At 45.8% G+C, this 20,000-nt stretch overlaps 1 protein-coding gene and 1 long non-coding RNA gene across 2 annotated transcripts in view; both read left to right on the forward strand.

Moving 5' to 3' along the window:
* Nucleotides 1-1,502, forward strand: part of LOC122129157 — a 23,251-nt gene extending 21,749 nt beyond the window's left edge. The window contains exon 4 of the long non-coding RNA XR_006151747.1: nucleotides 1,456-1,502. This is a non-coding gene — a long non-coding RNA (uncharacterized LOC122129157). The remainder of the gene's footprint in view (nucleotides 1-1,455) is intronic.
* LOC105888845 (laminin subunit gamma-3-like) overlaps nucleotides 1-20,000 on the forward strand; it is a 106,795-nt gene that overhangs the window by 73,150 nt on the left and 13,645 nt on the right. Inside the window, exons 11-16 of the mRNA XM_042704202.1 lie at nucleotides 1,496-1,707; nucleotides 12,544-12,732; nucleotides 14,186-14,437; nucleotides 17,007-17,160; nucleotides 17,389-17,531; nucleotides 18,241-18,419. Of these exons, the coding sequence (XP_042560136.1) occupies nucleotides 1,496-1,707; nucleotides 12,544-12,732; nucleotides 14,186-14,437; nucleotides 17,007-17,160; nucleotides 17,389-17,531; nucleotides 18,241-18,419 (1,129 nt within the window). The remainder of the gene's footprint in view (nucleotides 1-1,495; nucleotides 1,708-12,543; nucleotides 12,733-14,185; nucleotides 14,438-17,006; nucleotides 17,161-17,388; nucleotides 17,532-18,240; nucleotides 18,420-20,000) is intronic.

Here is a 20,000-nt window from a genome sequence, read left to right on the forward strand (position 1 = left end):
GTGTGAATGTGTGAGAGTGAGACAGCATGTGTGAGAGATCCTCTGAGAGGAGCGATACCAGATGAGACAGTGAGAATCAGTGATAGCTAACCACAGTCTGGTATGAGTCAGGGTTGAGAGAGAAAGAACCAGAGAGAGACTGATAGTGCTCTGGGGTCTAGCTAACCACATTCTGGTATGAGGCAGGGTTGATGAGAGAGAAAGAACCAGAGAGAGAGAGAGAGAGAGAGTGTGTGTGTGTGTGTGTGTATGTGTGTGTGTGTGTGTGTGTGTGTGTGTGTGTGTGTGATAGTGCTCTAGGGTCTAGCTAACCACACTCTGGCATGAGGCAGGGTTGAAGGCAAGACCATAATGAGGCCCAAGGGCAGTGTGGGCAGGATGCAGCTAACAACCATGCTAACAAGCCAAGTCACACACATATTAGAGGCTGGGGATGAGGCTGGTAGCCCCTGTAGCCCTAGCAGTAGTCAGTCACGGTGGCACGGCCTGAAGCCCTGAGCTGTGTCTCTGTCTGTCCTCTCATGTAATCCCATGAGTGCTGTGTGCTTCGTCTCAGCCACTCTCACATGAAACCATTACTGCTGTTCACTGTCACCCTGTGTTCTGCAGCGTATGCCTTTGGTGTGTGTGTGTGTGTGTGTGTGTGTGTGTGTGTGTGTGTGTGTGTGTGTGTGTGTGTGTGTGTGTGTGTGTGTGTGTGTGTGTGTGAGAGAGAGAGAACAGAGACAGAGAGCGAGAGAGAAAGTGCATGTGTGTGAGTATGCACATGTGTGTGTGTTTCAGTGTGATAGTGTGTGTTTTGTCTGTTTCTAGAGACTATATGAGTTTTATGTTTGTATGGGAAACTCTTTCTGCCTATGCCCTTAGTTATGTATCATTCCCCTTCAAGTCATGGATGCATATGAACGAGATTCAACAAATAAAACACAAATACACACAACAGTTCCTGTGAACAACACAATAGCAACCAATATCCTGATTTTGATATAACCAGTACACACACATATCCGCTCTCTCTCTTTCACGCGCTCTCCTTTCCAAGATAAAGTTCAGAGCATGATCTGTGTTCTGTTTTATCAGCTCTACCCAGTTCCGGTTCTCACCTAGCTCCGTTCCTCTCTCACTCTCTCCTTTTCAGATGTGAATCACTTAGTCAGTATGACTCAGCTCTGCTCACACGGTTCTAGGTTCCAGTTTTCTTCTAGTTTCTTATTGTCTTTCTCGCTCCATCCTTAAAATACATCTCAGTTACTGGTTATGACTCAGTTCTGTTCAGCTGGTTCTACCAGGTTCCAGTTCTAACTCTTCTACTCACTCTCTCTCTCTATCTCTCTCTCTCTCGCTCCTTTCTCAGATACATCTCAGTTAGCCAGTGTGACTCTGGGTTTCACTCAGGTTGTTCTACCAGGTTCTAGCTCTCACCCATCTGCTCTATCCTTTTGTCTCCTTTCTCAGATACGTCCCAGTAGCTGGTGTGACACTGGGTTCCGCTCAGACGGTTCTGCTGGGTTCTTTCTTGGTCCGGAGGAGGGTTGGAGTCTGCGTTGGCATCATGGGTGGAGGTGTGTCAGTGCCCGGCAGGCTTTAGCGGGCGCCACTGTGAGCTGTGTGCCCAAGGCTTCACCCGCGAGGAGCCCGGCGGAGGCCCCTATGCCCGCTGCGTGCCCTGCAACTGTAACGGGCATGGAGACTGCCACCCTGAGACAGGTACACCCAACACTCATCCCTACACCTCTGGCCTTCTTCCTTTTGATCCCTTTCTCTCTTTCTGCTTTATTCTCTTTCTCCTCCTCTCCATCTTTCCCTATTCCCTATCTCTCTCTCTCTATGCCTTTTTTTTCTGTACGATTTGTGGCTTTCTTTGTTATTTTCTCTCTCTCGCTCTCTCTCTCTTTCACACAACCAGATAGATGTTTTTAGTGTGTGTGTGTGTGTGTGTGTGTGTGTGTGTTTGTGTGTGTGCGCGTGTGTGCATACGTGTGAGTGTGTGTATGGGCTGGTTTCACATACTTTGATTGGCTATCTGATAATTAGCCAAGCTAGCAGCCTGTCATCTAATCACAGCTAATTGGGCTTCAGGGAGGCCTGCGTGACTGCAGAGTGTCTCTTCCTGACTCCTTCTCCCATGACAGGATTCTCATTAATGTTGCCCTCTCCCTCTCTCAATACTTCTCTTTCCCTCTCTCTCTATCTTTCTGTCTCATTCTCTCTCTGTCTATCTCTTGCTCACTATTAAACTACATCTCTCTCTCTCCCTCTCTCGCCATCTCTCCCTCTCTCTCTCTCTGTCTATCTCTCTCTCTTGCTCACTACTGAACTTCTCTCTCTCTCTCTCTCTCCCTCTATCTCCCTCTCTCGACATCTCTCCCTCTGTCTCTCTCCCCCTCTCTCTTTCCCTCTCTCTCTCCCTCTCTCACTCTCCCTCTCTCTGTCTCTCTCTCTCTCTCTCTCTCTTTCCATTATCGCCCCTTTCTAATGCTCTTCCACTCACCCTGTCCTATTGTGCGAGTTGATCTCATAATCTTCCTCTCGGCGGTGCCTCATCCGCCCCTCATTCTGTTGCCATCCCTCTCGTTCTCTCACCCCCCGGTGTCTCTGTGGCGCTCTCTGCTACCCCTCTCTCTTTCACTAATCTTCCCCTCCATGTCCTCCGCTCCCCTTCCCATCATCCATCTCTCCTGTGTAATTGCTGTCTCTCTCTAATAAGCCAGGAATTAAAATTCTATCGTTCGTATTATGAGCGTAATATGTGATTAGTTCGGAACAGGACTTTAACATTATAATTTAATGCCAGACAAGATTTCCTGTCTCCTCTAGGAAGGAGACAGAAAGAGGGAGACTAAGGGAAATAGAATGAGGGAGGGAGAGAGAAAGAGAGAGAGAGAGAGAGAAAAGAGACGGATACAGGTGTGATGAGAAAAATAGAGGGGGGAGACAATGAGATAAAACGGGGAGGAGGAAGAAAAAGGCAGAGAGTTTGTGGGAGGGCCAGGGGGAGACGAGAGGCAGAGTGGAGAGAGTAAAATGGAATAAGTGAGAGGAAGAGGGAGAGAGAGAGAGAAAGAAAGAGTGCGTGTTCCGGGAAGACTCCCACTTTGGTCCCTGGAGAAGGAGGCGGAGAACTCTTTTAGTTATTTATGAAGCTTTAGAAACTTCAAAGACGATCGGGTTTCAATCTCAGCAGGTTCCTTCTCAAGGACGTTTAGCATGGCAAAGCCGCCGCAGGTCCGTAAATAGAGCTAGCCTTGAGAAGCACGGCCCCACCGGAGACACACTCACTCATCATTAACACACACACACATCACTCTCCCCCTCTCTCTAATCATCCCGCTAACTGCATCTGCTCCCTGCCACAGCCAAGTGAAGAGCCACGGTGATTTGTTATTGTTGGAGGTGAAAGGGAAAACCAGGTGTGTTTCAGACTGGCCACACCCCCTTGTTAGTATTCGTGTAGTAGGCGGACTTGTGGTATGCGCGTCCTAATCAAGGCCTAATTGGTTGTAATTAGCTAACAGCTCTGTCACAGGGCGCTGGATTTTGTTTTGTTTTGTTTTGTTTTTGGAAGAGGAGGGTGAGTTTACACTGACTGGGCACGAGGCACGAGCCGCTGCAGCTTCCTAATGCTGATTTATTAACACGCTCCGATTCGTGTCGTTTCTATTTACTCTCAACGCAACACAACAGATTGGAAATGTTAATATTTGCAGTGGAAAAACATGAAGCGGGTGCTTTGTGGAGTGTCACACACACACACACACACACACGGCTGATGAAGTCAGGTGTATGTCTTTCACATACTCATAGTGTGTCTGTGTGTGTGTGTGTGTGTGTGTGTGTGTGTGTTTGTGTGTATCTGTGTGTCAGAGAGAGTGAGAGAGACAGAGTGAGTGTGTGTGTCCATGGAAATGTCATTCACATACTCATAGAGAGTGAGAGAGAGAGAGAGAGAGAGAGAGAGAGAGAGAGGGGTGTGTGTGTGTGTGTGCATATGGCCTTCAAATAAGCCTACGCATAGATTGAGTGTGTGTGTGTGTGTGTGTGTGTGTGTGTGTGTGTGTGTGTGTGTGTGTGTGTGTGTGAGTGTGTGTGTGAGGGTGTACATGCACATGTGTTTGTGTTTGGATTGTGTGTGTGGGCCGCATCGTGAATGCTGCATTGAACGTCACCTTTTTATGAGTAATTTGTGGCACCCCATCCATAACAGGGTGAGAGAACAGCAGTGGCAGCTCATCTTCTGTGAGGCAGAAATGGGGGGTAAGAAGGAGAGAAAAGGAGCGGAGAAGGGGAAGAGAGGAGAAGGGAGGGGAAGGGAGGGGAAAGAGGAGAGTAGAGGTGAATGGTGGAGAGGAGAGAAGAGGAGAGGGAGAAGAAAAGGGCTTTTTGAAGAGGAAATAAAACAATAAAATACACAAGTGAGAAGCGTTCATTCATCAAGTAAACAAATGCTAATGCAGCGTGTGCTTGCTGCTATGTTTGCTTCCTTTCACACACACACACAGGTTAGCACAAGGGCTGGCGTGACATTTCCAAACATCAGATTGCTCTTGCTTACTGAGAGATGCCAAATGTAGAGATCAGCATAAGGCAGCAATTACAGGAAAGCCATGTCAAGAATGGTCAGAGAGCCAGCATTAAACATCTGACCCACACACACACACACACACACACACACACACAGCAGACACACACACACACACAGACACCACACACACAGAGACACACACACAGACACACACACACACACACATAACCGAATCGCTACAGAAGCAGCATTTGAATTCATAAGTTGAATTCATAAGCATTAGAATTCCAAACGTTTGAATGGAAGCCACGCTGACATTCTCTCTCAGTCCAGTGACAGTGGAGGGGCCTGTGTTCCGGTCATCTATTCTAAAAGTATCACAATAGTGCGCTATGCAGGGTGCTGTAATCCTTATGTAATCTGATTAAAGGAAATTATCAGGTCTGGAGCCTCAGAGACAAACTTTATCAAACAAAGCAAGATGAAAGGTGTTTGGGTGGGTGAGGATGTCTGTGCCCCGTGGTGCTGAAATTGTTTTGGGCCGTGCACTGAATGCCTAAATGGCAGTGGACAGATCTTACCTGGCTGAGATGGATTCAAACAAGTGTGGGTATGAATCCACTTTCTTATTATTTAAGATTGGGTATCGCAGGTGCTTGGTTTGTTAATTGACCCAGAATCCTTTGTTCACTCATCAAATGAATGCATATCTGTGTAGCCCTGACTGTCCTGAAATAAAACCAATATAAAACCAGCATGTACTGTATGGCTACCTCTTATCATGGGCAAGGTAGAAGCTTTGTGAAATGATTCTGAAAGAAGCCTAAGAGTCAGAGGGCTAAGAAGACAGCACAGTGGGGGCCACAGTGCCTATTCAGACATGTTCTGTGTTTGGTAACGCATTGAAATTCAGAACTCAGTAGGGGGAATGACATTTTCATGCTTTTTCAGTGGCACACCACGAGACCCTGTTCAGAAAACACTGTCCTTATAAGCACTTTTGTCCCAGTAAATACATTTATGCAGAACTAAAGTGACAGGACTGGGGTGAACAAGGGCCTTTTGGGAAATGTAGGTCTCTCTTAACACCACACACACAAATATTCACACGTATAAGGTACAACACACACACACACACACACACACACACACACACACACACACACACACACACACACACACACACACACACACACACACACACACACACACACACACACAGCATTTCAAAAGAGAGAAAGAGAGAGACCTCCACAGGAGTCTGTTCATAGTTCTTTCTTCACACTGTTTTAAAAAAGAGTCTGAGGGGTTTTGTGTCACCAAGACCCCCAAAAAACTTTCTTTAGTGCCCATGACATTTCACATGTAAAAAAAGATGGTGAATAATTCAGAAAAGTGCGGAGTGCCATAAATGTCACAGGAAGTGTGTGTGTGTGTGTGTGTGTGTGTGTGTGTGTGTGTGTGTGTGTGTGTGTGTGTGTGTGTGTGTATGTGTGAAAGAGTGTGTGTAATCTCTAAGCGGAGGATGTGAGGAGAGGATGACTGTACGCAGGGTTTTGAAGTCAAGAGCCCTTAGGGCTAATTTTGCTGGGTAAATACACACTTTCTTACAGCAGACGGTCAAACACACACACTCACAGCAGACAGTCAAACACACACTCACAGCAGACATTCAAACACACACTCACAGCAGACAGTCAAACACACACACTCTCCCTGGCAAGTCACTCAAACACACACAAGGCGTCCACTGAATGTTGTGTGTATTTGCTTTGGTGTATGTGTGTTTGTGTGTGTGTGTGTGTGTGTGTGTGTGTGTGTGTGTGTGTGTGTGTATGTGTATGTATGTGTGGGTGTGTGTGTGTGTGTGTGTGTGTGGGTGTACGCACCTCTAAATAGTTTTTCTTCAATGACCTTTGGGGCCATTTATCCAAAGACGCATGATGAGAAGATGCCAAAATGATTGCCCGTATGAATGGATATCATAGAGTAAATAACAGTGTAGTGTCTGTTGGTCGCTTTCTACTGACAGAAATTATGTTGTGCTGTGATAGAGCCAGCATAATATACTGTGTGCTTGTCCCTGCTGTGTGTGTGTGCGTGTGCGTGTGCGTGTGCGTGTGTGTTTTTGTGTGTGTGTGTGTGTCTGTTAAAGCCACATGCTAAATTCTGTGTGGGAACTCACAGAATCTTTTTGGTTTAAATGCAGAAATACACAGCAGGACAGATCTCCTAGTCAAACCCCTTAGGTCTTGATCCTTTGACCAGCAGTGGTGTGGGATCTGTGCATGCGTGGGGATATACTGTAGGTCTGTTTGTGTGCATATTTAAATGTTTACCTGTTATACATCAGTGTATGTCTCTACTAGAGAATGTGTGTGTGTGTGTGTGCGTGTGTGTGTGTGTGTGTGTTTCCACATCTGCCTCAGTGAGACACATCTGTTTTGTGTTAGAGCGGGGGCGGCATCAGCATCTGAGGGGGCAGAACAGCAGATGGAGGTAGCCTCCTCTCTTACACACACACACACACACACACACACACACACACACACACACACACACACACACACACACACACACACACACACGCACACACACACGCACATGCACACACACATGCGCACACACACACACACACACACATTCACACATGCACATACACACACACACACACAGACACACACATTCACATACACTTATATATATATATAGTACTGTCCAAAAACACATTCATTTTTTTACACACACACACACACACACACACACACACACACACACACACACACACACACACACACACACACACACAGACAAACATCCATACACACACACACACACACACACACACACACACACTCTCAAACACACACACATGCAAACACACACACACACACACACATACAAACATCCACACACACACACACACACACACACACACACACACACACGCTTGAGTCTCTCAGGAGTTGCCTTGAGTGACAGCTTAACTCCCCCTGAGTGGAGTAAATCAAAGGGAGCACCTCCCGTCCGTGTGTGCCCTCCTCGCCTCCATGCCAAGAGTAGCAGTGAGCCTTCTGACTTCTTACTGAGAGGGGCAATAGGAGGGGCAACGGGGGGGTACACCTTCCTCTTCTTTAAAGCCCCCATATCTCCACAGGGTGGGGGTCACGACCTGCAGCATCTGGTAGGAAAAAAACTTTCAGTTGGTAGAAAAGAGAAGAAAAATGAACAATGTGTGGACTAAATGTTTCTGTTTTGTTTTCTTAGTTGTGTGCTTGAGAGTTTGTCTTTTGTTCAGCTTTGTATACAGGCTGCAGGAAGAACATACTTTTTTTATCAAACCCATCATGGTGGAAATGTAATTAAAGCATGTAGGTTTGTATGCGTTTAGATCCACCTCTTTCTACTTATACTGTATATGATCACAGCACACATACATACACACAGCACTCTCTCTACCTCTCTCTCTGTTCCAATCTCTCTCCCTCTTTCTCTCTCTCTCTCATACAAGCACACACACACACACACACACACACACACACACACACACACGCATTTCCACATTATTTTCACATTTACACACAAGCACACACCTCCTTGTTTTCCCAGACCTCCCAAAGACTGCAAATGAAATGCCTTCTCCAATCTAATTTATCCGAATAAACAAACAGATCAGGAGACAGAAGATGGGTATGGGCCGAGAGAGAGAGAGAGAGAGAGAGAGGTATATTTTAGTCCAAATGAAAAAGAGGAAAAGAAAGAAGTGGAAGAAAGAGGTAGAAAGAGAGAGAGCAGTTTGTGTGTGTGTGAGAGAGAGACAGAGGAAGAGAGCAGAGTGTTTGAGAAACAGAGGAGAAAAAAAGAATTGGAGGAGAGGAAGAAGAAGGCGAAGGAGAGAAAGAGAGAGAGAAGGAAAGAAGAGACAGAGAGACCCTTTCAGAGCTTCACTCTTCTCCAGGGGCTCCACTCATCCTCTCATCCCTCTCTTCTCTGTCATCTACAGTCAGAATTAACCTCCCTTAGGAACACTGGGGTTATTTCTCTCTCTCTCTCTCTCTCTCTCTTTCACATACACAGAGAGAGAGACATGCACACACACACACAGACACACACACACACATACACGCACTGTCCCTTAGGAAGCCAGGGCTTTCTCTGACTTGACCTCAGTTATGTAGTGTGTGAGAGGGTCTGTAATTTGGATGGATAGAGAGCGAGAGAGAGAAGAGAGAGAGAGAGAGCGCACGGGAGAGAGAGAGAGAGAAGGGAGAGAGAGAGAGTAGAGGCAAAGATAAGTGATTGGGAGGTGGAGGAAAGATACAGTGAAGGAAAAAGGTTCTAAATTAGTGAGAAAATCTAGAGTGGAAAGATGGATGGAAAGAATTTGGTGTGGAGATACAAATGAAGGGAAAGTAAAAGTGAAAGGGAAAAGAGAGATGAAGAGAACTGGGTCGGCTTTAGCAGAGGCATGGGCAGGTCACCCCAGACAGGAAATGATGAAAGATGATAATCAACAAATCACAGAGGCCCTACTCTCTACATTCTCAACTCCCCGGACTGAACACTGCTTAGCTTAGGCACATCCACTCATGAAATCATTGAGTGTTTTAAGTGGATGGGTAATAATGGTTTTAAGCTAACGTTTGTCCCATTGTTCAGACGTAAGTGCTTGGTTTTGGGTGATAGATGGCACTGAATTAGTCAGCCCACTGTAGAAGCAATAATGATCTTTCGGTGGCACTGCATGCTTCATTAGGTATCTGCATAATTACAGCGCGAACTAATGGACTTGACTCTCCTGCGGCTCCGTTGTTTCTTAGCGGAGGGGAAACCCGCGTGCGTTATTAGCCCTAGAAATGTATTTGCCACTTGCAACAGAGCTGGTCTCGTTTAAAAATAAGACAAGAAGATAAAGGAGAAAACCAAAGGAAAACCCGAGTCAGCATGCTAGTGGAGCAGTTAACGAGGAGAGATATAGTGTGTGAGTGTAACAGATCAAGCCTAGTTCGGCTGCAGAGTCTGATGCTGTCTGTTTAATGTGTGTGTGACACAAGCGAATGTCTATGGTAATCAGTATTGCCAAGTGGGCTGTTTCTCCTCATGTAGCTGGTCAATTGCAATAATGATAATTTAATCATTTCCCATTTTCTTGGGTGTTGGTCTGGTCCTAAAGATCGTCTGATTGGCTTCGCCTCCAAGAAAAGATGGCTGTGTGTGCGTGTGCGTGTGTGTGTGTGTTTCTTCCAGAAGAGGAAAGAGGAGAAACTTGTTAAAAAAAATTCTCAAAGTGCTTTGGGGTAGATTCGGCAATGTCACCTCAAAGAATTGTCTTTGATTGTGTGTGTTGGCTTGAGGGTGAATTCTGACCCGTAGATATTCTATGTTCAGTCTCTCTATGTCCTGTTTGTGGTGAACATATGTTGCAGTTTCTGATGTGTTTCCGTGAGGACAGTTTATGTGAACCCTGCTTGTAAATGCAGCCACGACTCCTACAGTAAAGACAAGCTGCCACTGGCCGTGTTAGTGAAGCATCAGGCACATTGTACATATTCACTATAGGGAAGTTTAGCGCAGTTTGTGGCCGCTAGTGAAGTGTTCCCAGTTCAAAGTGTCAGAGAAGAGTCGTGACAGAGACAAATTATTTAATTCCCTAATTCAGTCATTTAATCATGTATCCATTCATCCAACCATCCATCCATCCATCCATCCATCCATCTGTCCGTCTTTTCATTCATTCATTCATTCATTCATTTCTTCATTTATTCATTCATTCCCTCGATTACCTGTACAGTCACACACACACACACACACCCCTTTAATTCATTTATGCATTCATTCATTAACTCATACATTTATTCATTCATGCGTTCATTCATTAACTCATACATTTTGTAAATCAGGTTGCAGCTGTTTTTTGCTTTATCGCCATGTTGTCATGGTAACCGTTGACCTTAAAGAGGTTGTGAGGTGCGAGGATTTTTGTATTTTTTCGCGCCATTTTTCTGTAAGTGCAGTTTGGTGGGAGCTTATGCTTAAGATTCCTGTCATGTAAGCATGTGTGTGTGTGTTTATGTGCCACTGTGTTTGAACTTCTGCATTGTATCTCTCTCTCTCTCTCTCTCGCTCTGTCTCTTTCTCCATGTGGGTGTGTGTGTGTGTGTGTGTGTCTGTGCATATTTTATTTTGATTATATTTTGGGTGAAAAAGTTTAATTTGTCCTTCACTCAGCTGCTTATCATTATTTTAGTCTCCGCCATCTATGTCACACGCACGCACGCACGCACGCACGCACGCACGCACACACACACACACACACACACACACACACACAAACAAACATAGGCAAAGGCACACACACAAACTAAATTAATCCATTTATGTCTGCCCTATTGATGAAATATTTATTAGCACTTCTCAGTCAATTCTCAACTCAACATTTTTGTTCTTTTCTTCAATATCAGCCTCTCCCATCCAAGCAGGCTGCTTGTGGGACTCGGCCTTTATCAAATATTGCCAGGGAGTGGAGTATTTCATTGCGGGGCCGAGTGGCAGTAAATCGATTAGAGTGGCCAAAAGCGGTGGCGGGCTCCTGGAGGAATATGGACATGAGGAGTAGCTGTGAAGAGATTGCATGTGTGGAGGAGGGTGGTGAGGATGTCTCCAGTACGGGGCCATCCAAATGAGTGTTTGCAGGGAGGACACGAGCTTGGTAATCTCCTTCACTACAGGGGGATTGTGCTCGACTTCTTGAAGGTCTTCTGAACCTCATTCATGTCTTTTCTCCCACTTTTCCTCTCTCTCTCTCTCGCTCTCTCCCTCTCTTTCTATCCCTCTGACGTCTATGCTTAGCGTCCCTAAAGCAATTACAATCTAGCTGAATTTAGATTCCGATTTTGCAGTTCTCACTTTGCAGTTCTCTCTCTCTCTCTCACTTCTCTCTCGCTTGCTGTCTCTCGCTCTCTTCCATAGCAGTTACACACTGCCTCCTGCTGGCCATAAGCTGTAGTACATGCCATGCCCTGGATCTGTCAAATGAGCAAGTCAACACAGTGTTCACTCCTCACTGTGCATGGTTTGATGTCTTTACGTTTGTGTGTGTGTGTGTCTGTGTGTGTGTGTGTGTGTGTGTGTGTGTATATGTGTTCCACGAGTGAGTGACACATCGCATGTGCATGTGTGGAGAGAAACCGAAAGACAGAGGTGAATCAATGAATCAAAATGGATTCTGTCACTCCCAATTGCATGTTCTGGGCTGCTTTTTTGTGGAAACTGGCAGGGTGTGGAACTGCCTGGCTCTTAAAAAGTGGCTCTGGAGGCTTCAGCCGTAAACATTCAGCTGTACAGAGAGAGCCTGCTAGAGATCCAATAGTTTGAAGACTGTCAGACTGCCTTCAAAAAGATCATGATCCCTACTTTCATTTCTCATATCTTGATCGGTGTTGGTGCCTCATTGAGCTTTGTATTATTCTGTGTGTGTGTGTGTTTGTGTGTCAGAGAGAGAGAGAGAGAGAGAGAGAGCGTTGATGTTTGTGTGTAATAAATAAAGTGTGTTATAGTCTATGAGAAAATGAAATATAAAGAGAAAGAGTGTGTGAGAGAGTGTCTGTGTGTGTGTGTGTGTGTGTGTGTGTGTGTGTGTGTGTGTGTGTGTGTGTGTGTGTGTGTGTGTGCGTGTGCGTGTGTGCATGCTCTCTTTTGATTTGTCAAGTGTAAGGGTAAGCACTGCACACTTCCCGAAATCTCTTATCTGTTCATGAGTGTGAGAGAGATGCAGAGAAGGAATGAGTGAGAGAGAGAGTTAGAGAAGAGGAGGAATGTAAGTCAGCTTGTGTTTGTGTGTGTGTGTGTGCGTGTGTGTCTGTGTTTGTGTGTGTATGACAGAGGGAGACAGTTGAGATATAAATAAAATAAGATAGTGAAGTGTGTGTGTGTGTGTGTGTGTGTGTGTGTGTGTGTGTGTGTTTTCTCATTTCCTCACCCAAACACACCACCCCATATGTGTATGTGTTTGTTTGTTTCAGGAGTGTGCACCTGCACAGGCTTCACCACCGGACCAACCTGTGAGAGATGCCTGGATAGTTACTACGGCAATGCCTTGTTTGGCAGTTCCAGAGACTGCCAGCCTTGTCCCTGCCCAGACCGTACCAGCTGCGCCCAGCTGCCCGATACAGGGGATGTGGTCTGTACCAACTGCCCCAGTGGACAGAGGGGTGAGTCAAACATCTCTTACCGCTCAGCTAAAGCAGAGGAGAGGAGAAACACACTTCCACCACCCTCACTCAGAGATGGAACATTTTTGAGTCAGATAGTAAAGAAAAAATGTCCTTGTCTTTGTTCCACCCATCTACTTAAGAAGGTGATTTGTTTTGCTACATTAGCCCCTTCCCTTGTGCTAATTAGCCAATGCTAGTGGTTACCTCCAAGGCCCAGAGATGACTTTTAATTTGTGACTGTGGACTTCCTGCACCATCGCACACACTGCTTCATACTAATTACTCCGTTTGAAATGGTCGCCTCAAAGAAAGTAAGGTATTTTACTGTCTTTTACAGTCCACAGATAGTCAGGCGCTCCTCTCCTTCTGAAAGGAGTGGATGTGGAGACTAAGGGGGGGGGGGGGGGGGGGCTCCACACAGCTAACACGCTCACTAACATCTCCTCTCTTCTTCTTCTCATCACTCTCAACAACAAACCACAGTCTCCAACCCCCCCCCACCCACCCACCGCCTCTAAAATACATCTTCACTTGCCATCATTCCTGGGAGGGGGGGGACATGTTTGATGACAGTGCGCTTTAGTGAGTTTAGTGGCGGCGCTTGGCTCAAAAGGATCCGTAATTACCAGGGAAGTGAGCAGGATTGTGTGTGGCTTTTAAGACGCTGGCTTTTGTCAGGGGAATAGTGGCAGCAGACTGCAGGTAATTGCTTTGACAAAAGTAAGTGATAATTGCATTTTGTTATAGAAGAGGACACAAGCTGCGCTGCCGCTGGAAGTGTGTGTGTGTGTATGTTTGTGTGTCCTTCTGTGTATCTTTCTATGCCTGTGTGTGTTTCTATGTGTATCTTTCTGCATCCTTCTGTATCTTTTTGTGTGAGGTTGTCCTCCTTCGCCAATTTTAGCTCATTCTCTGTGAAAAAGTTCAAGGCACAATCTAAGTGCTCTAATCCATCTCCTACAATTAATGTGTGTGTGTGTGTGTGTGTGGCCACCTGATTCTTTCCCAAACATCAATGTCCTCTTTACGACGTGACTCTCACACATCTCTTCCTTTCCCTCCCCCTCTCTCCCCTACTATACCATTGAGTACCATTATAACACTTATGTGTCTAGGACCAGACGTGACCTTTGAACTGTGACAAGAGTATACATTAGGTATTGAGACCATCAAAAGCTGACACAAACAAGCTTAGCTTTCCTTCTAGAAACACCTAAAACCTATTACAAACACCCCTCCCCATTCTTATATTTCCATTTAATCATCAATGCATTTCCGGAGTGACTTGCAAAACTCCACAGATATGCATCTTCATCAGTATGGGTGCTGTAGCCTTGACTCTGGTTGTGTTAGCACCTAGCTTTAGTTGTTTCAGGAGTTGGAGTTCAAAATGTGCTACACACAGCAATTGTTCTCGTGTTTTGAGGCGTCTCCCTCCTTTGATTGACAGGCACCAGATGTGAGATGTGTGAGGACGGTTTCCATGGTGACCCACTTGGGCGGAGTGGCGTGGTGCGTCCGTGTGTGAGGTGCGAGTGTAACTCGAACGTGGACCCGAACGCAGTGGGTGTGTGTGATTACATAACAGGACGCTGTCTAAAGTGCCTCGGACACACCACCGGCGAACACTGCGAGCGCTGCCAGCCTGGTTACTACGGCAACGCCACGGACCTGGTCCGCAGCCCCTCTCAGAAGTGCAAACGTGAGTATGCTACCTGGTGTGTGTGTGTGTGTGTGTGTGTGTGTGTGTGTGTTTGTACTGCATGATGTTAAATTGAGATGTACAAAGGACATCCAAGGACATGGAATGAATTAAAAGGAAAAACAGATTCAAGTCAAAGTTAAGGTAATGCATGACAAGCTCCAGAAAAATGGCCTCAGGCAGTCTTCTTTGTTCAGTGCTGGGAAATGTTTGTGTGTGCGTAGCGTGTGTGTGTGTGTGTGTGCTACCTTCTGTGTCTGTGTCTCCATAGGTGTTAGCTTGATTGTTTGTGTATGTATGCATGTATGTGTATGTGTTTGTTTGTGTGTGTTGGTGAATTAGTGGATTGAGAGAGTGAGTGGGTGTATTTTGTGTCAGCATGATGATGTTGTTCTGTGTGTGTGTGTGTGTGTGTGTGTGTGTGTGTGTGTGTGTGTGTGTGTGTGTGTGTGTGTGTGTGTGTGTGTGTGTGTGTGTGTGTGTGTGTGTGTGTGTGTGTGTGTGTGTGTGTGTGTGTGTGTGTGTGCGGCTTCTTGGAAGTTTGAAATCATTTTTCTGAAAGTGCCATTACCGTTTCCACAGGGACTGCCTTAGAGGGGGGGAAAGGGAAAAGAACATTTTGTTTTTCAAGCAGCTTAAAAGTTCAGAACTACAAGGGCACTAAATCACAGATTAATATCAGGGCGAGTCGGCCCACCATCAGGAGAGCTCCCCGGCCCCTGGGACCACTGCAGGTGTGTGAGACAGAGGACACAGATTTCACATCAGACCCACTTTAATCCCCTCCAAGATGACAACATCGCAGAGAGCCTGCTTTGTCCCTGCCAAACAGGCCAGGGTATAAAACTTCCTGTAGCTTACCTAGTTATCCACAGGCAGTAACATTGCTAGTCTCTGAAATGCTGGAAAAGATGCATGATTTTTGGCATGACTGCTCTGATGCAGTGTTGTGTGCACACGATTAGGGTATTGGATTGGCTTTAAAAAAACATCAAGACTGTCACTATTGATAAGCTGATTGGGTGGGACATACTTTCCTGCAAGTTAAACAGTTCCCTCATTACATAGCCCCATTTCTAAACTTTGAGCCTCATAACTTTGCTCAAAATAAGTTGAAACCCACCCCCACTGGAACTTATAGTTAGCAGGTAAAAGTGTCCCTCAAGTTTTCCTCAGTTATCAGATAACTCAGAATGTCTGCTTTGTGGACTAGGGAAAAAAATGCACCATAAGATCTGTCCCTGAATTGGCATGGCATACCACTCAACTGCTATCTAGGAACCTTTGTTGATCCCTCCCACTCATTATCACTAATGTGAAGTGTGTTTATAATGACTCATCATGACGAGCACTTCATGAGAGACTTCATGGAAAAATACAAAAGATACAGAGAGGGTGAGGCAGAGAGAGAAAGAGGGGGGAGGGGGAGTGGAGAGAGAAGAATGGATTCACATTTTGGGGGGTCATCTTTTTCTAGTCTTCATGCAGTGTGGCTGCAAATGAGATCTATTCATTTCCTGCTGTCACCACAGTGACAGGCATATGAGGGAGTGAAGGAGATACTGTAGAAGCAGCGCTAAAAGACAGGAGAGATTTAGGGGCAGAGTGTGTGTCTGTGAGAGAGAGAGACAGAGAGTGAGAGTGAGAGATGGAGCAAGGAAGAGGAAGAAAGGTAGAGAAAAAAGGGTTGAGAGATGGAGAGAGGAAGAGGTAGAGAGAGGTACTTTCTCATCCTGTCAGTCTGTGCAACATGAGTTGAGAAGATACATAGGCTCTGCAAAGACACCTGTCATAAAGATCTGGCCTTTGCTCTATAGAAAATAAAGACATAACTGTGTTTGTCAGCTGATGTGATAGTATGTCAGAATGTGTGTGTCTGTGTGAGTGTATATGTGTGAGAGAGAGAGACAGAAAGGGGGAAGGATCCAGTCTAAATCCCTGGCATACCAGTGTGCACAGAGGTGTTTATGAGTTAGAAATATTTGTGTGCGTGTGCGTGTGTGTGCGTGTGTGTGTGTGTGTGTGTGTGTGTGTGTGTGGGTGTGTGTGTGTGTGTGTGTGTGTGTGTGTGTGTGTGTGTGTGTGTGTGTGTGTGTGTGTGTGTGTGTTCTCAGTCATTCTGAAATGCAGGATGAGATGGTCTATATTCTTTAAGATCTTTCTGTTTTGAAAAGAGTGAAAGGCCTTGTAAAGCTGTGTATGGAAGTACTTTCTTTTCAACTGGGCCTGCTACACTGATTAAAGTATTTCAACAAAAAATATATAGTTTTTTAGCCACTGGATAACTAAATAAACGTGTTATTCGTTATGCACAATGCTTCATACTACAGGGAAAGTGGACATTTGTATCAGCATGGCAATACTAATGAGCATCAAACTCCTGATGTTGATATGGCTTGATGCTGGTGTTGGTAGTGGAGGCATCAGAAGAGGCTAGTTAGCTAGTGACTGTCTAGTTAGTGTTTTCTAGCTGGCTGTTGGCTGCACTCCCTGTATCTTGAGCACACATGTTGTCTGTAATGCAAGTGTGAAGGCCTACCGTTCATTTGTGTTTGTGTTGTTTTCCCAGCATGCAGCTGTAATCCTGCAGGCTCCGCTGGGCCCGCGCACGAGTGCCACCCCATTTTGGGCATCTGCCGGTGTCTGCGTGACGTGACAGGACGCGACTGCAGCCAGTGTGAGCCAGGCTTCTTCAACCTGCGGCCAGGCCTGGGCTGTGAGAGGTGCGTTATGGGTAATTACTTTTGGAGGTCATTCCTGCTCACATCAATCTCAGTCTAATCGAAGACCTGGGAATGGTGACCATGTCAGTAATCCCCAGCCTTAATCTCTTTGGATTAGCCTGTCAAGGGCACAAGTGGACAGAAAGACAAGCTTTTGGCTCTGTTTTATCCACGGGATTTCAGCCCGGTCTGAAACTAACCTCTCATCTTTCTCTTCCCTTTGCTCAGATGTAACTGCAATCCCGTTGGTTCCTCCTCGCCAGCCTGCCATCCCATCACGGGCCAGTGTGTGTGTCGTGTGGGGGTGCAGGGGATGCCATGTGACTCCTGTCGTCTGGGGTTCTTTGGTTTCTCATCCAGAGGGTGCCGGGGTAACGTATGACATCACTAAAAACACCCAAATCAGCATGGATTAGTGCAGTTAGGTGTCGGGGTACAGTATGACATCACCAAAAACACACCCAAATCAGCATGGATTAGTGCAGTTAGGGGCATGTGTGGACTGATTCAATCCATTCAATCCAATCCAAAGGTGTGAATCTGCATGAGGTGGTCCATAAGGAAGAGTGGACTGCATAAATACATTGGGGGGAAAGTAAAACCCATCAATAATTTACCAAAGTAATTTTCTTGACTTTCACTTTTTCAAATATCTGACTGTCTTTAGAGAAAAGAATTAAGAGTTCTCATTGTCTGTGCAGCCAAAACAAAACATCCATTAAACATCAAGCGAAACATAAAAATACAGAATTTAATGAGGAAAGAACAAAGTGTGTGTGTGCTGATGCGGGTTCATCTGCAAGTATGTATGACCCAAAGATTTTGTCTTTGTTGTTTTTACTCTCTCCCCCTCTCTCTCCCTCCCCTCATAGGTTTGCAGTAAAGTAAAGATTTAAAGGATTTAATGAAGGAGTGTTAAACCTCTCTCTCTCTCTCTCTCTCTCTCTCTGTATCTTTCTACCTTCTTCTCTGTCCTCCTCTCCTGCTTTCTCTCTCATTCTGTCCATCTCTCCTCCCTCTTTCCCTTCTTCTCTCTGTCCCCCTCACCTTCCCTCTCTCATTCTGCCCATTCCTCCTCAGCCTGTAACTGTGACCCAATGGGCTCCGTCTCCATGCAGTGCCATGGCAACGGAACCTGCCCCTGTCGCCAGGGTTTCGTAGGCTACAAGTGTGACAAGTGCGAGCTGAACTACTTCCAAAACCGAGACACACACCAGTGTGAGGAGTGCCCTGTGTGTTACAGTCTCATCAGAGACCAGGTAGGGGTGTGTGTGTGTGTGTGTGTGTGTGTGTGTGTGTGTGTGTGTGAGTGAGAGTGAGAGAGAGAGCTGAACTACTTCCACAGCCGAGACACACACACAAGAAGTGCCCCATGTGTTACAGTCTCATCAGGCACCAGATAGTTCAGTGTGTGTGTGTGTGGGTGTGTGTGTGTGAGAACACTTGATAAAGAGAGATCTCAGAGTAGAGGTTTCTGAGTGCTTCAAATTCACTTGGTACATGTATGCCCCGCTGGTATTACAGACAGAGATGTGTTCAGAGTGGCACCCTGTGGTCACTGCAGGACATGGGGAATCAGCTGTCAGCTAACAGTTACAGTAGCAATGTCAGAGCAACAGCTATCAGCTATCAGCTTACAGCCTTACACTTACAGTAGCCATGACAGAGTAACACTAATAAAAACAAACACACACAAAGGCATTCACACACATACACAAACTCAAACAATTAACCATACAGAATTATGTGCATACTTGTCTCACTCTCTGGGAGTACTTCAATTTAGTATGATCTAAAGGCTTTTTTCATCTATCAATGGGCATAGAAAAGCTTTTAAATCCCGCTGAGAACCTAACTACTTTCAGCCGGAAAAGACAACTTCTTCTGTGAAAGAGTAGGTGGAAAATGAATCGATGCTTTGGTCTGACGAGCACAATTTGGTATATAGCACACCTGCTCTGCCTGCAAAATGAGAAAATTCAGCGTGGAGATCGTTATGGAAACAGACTTTCAATTTTCACCAACCATTCACCTATGATCCTGTGTCTCCCAGTCACCATATACGCCTACATCCCAGCAGCAGACTAAACCTCACAGGTTTCTGGGCAAATCACACTCCCAATTACAACAGTTAAAATGGTGTCCTGCCATTTCAGAAGGCACTTATGCCCTCTGGGTGCTGTGTAGGTTTGTGCGTTTGAGTGTTTCCACGGGGAGGTGAAATTAGTACCTTCCACTACTCTTCAGTTCCAGACCCTCGCCATTTCCAATAAGCCTTTATTAGCATGCCCAGAAAGAGAGAGAAATAAGCAGGAGTCCACAAACTTCACAAGAAACTAGAAGAACTCACCGGAAGCAGGCCTGAAATGAAACGGAGCCAGGCGAGTCAGTTTACTGATGAGAGGAACGAAGGAGACTTTTAGAGTATCTTTTTTTTAAGATTTGTTTTTGGGCTTTTTGCCTTTAATCAGATAGAACAGTCAAGGTTTGGACAGGAAATGAGATGGAGAGAAGAGGTGGGGAGTGGGATCGGGAAATGACAGCGGGTCGAATTCGAACCTGTGTCCCTGTGGGCGATCAAGCCCGTATATGGTCGGGGCTACTGCTTGCGCCACAGTGCCCCCCTAGAGTAGACTTATAGATAACGTTATGTTAATTGTGCAGAGTACAGTTGAGAAAGACAATGTAATGCTGTGTAAAATAAATAGTGTTACTGTGGGACAAGAGGTCTAGGCTCTGTCTAAATTCAGATTGCTGCCAGCTCTCACTAGGATCTGGTGCAGACATGGGCCCAAACCCAGAGTTGGATGACCTCTAGAGACACTTGTTTGATTGGATGA

The sequence above is a fragment of the Clupea harengus genome, unplaced genomic scaffold (assembly GCF_900700415.2).
Source record: "Clupea harengus unplaced genomic scaffold, Ch_v2.0.2, whole genome shotgun sequence".
NCBI lineage: Eukaryota > Metazoa > Chordata > Actinopteri > Clupeiformes > Clupeidae > Clupea > Clupea harengus.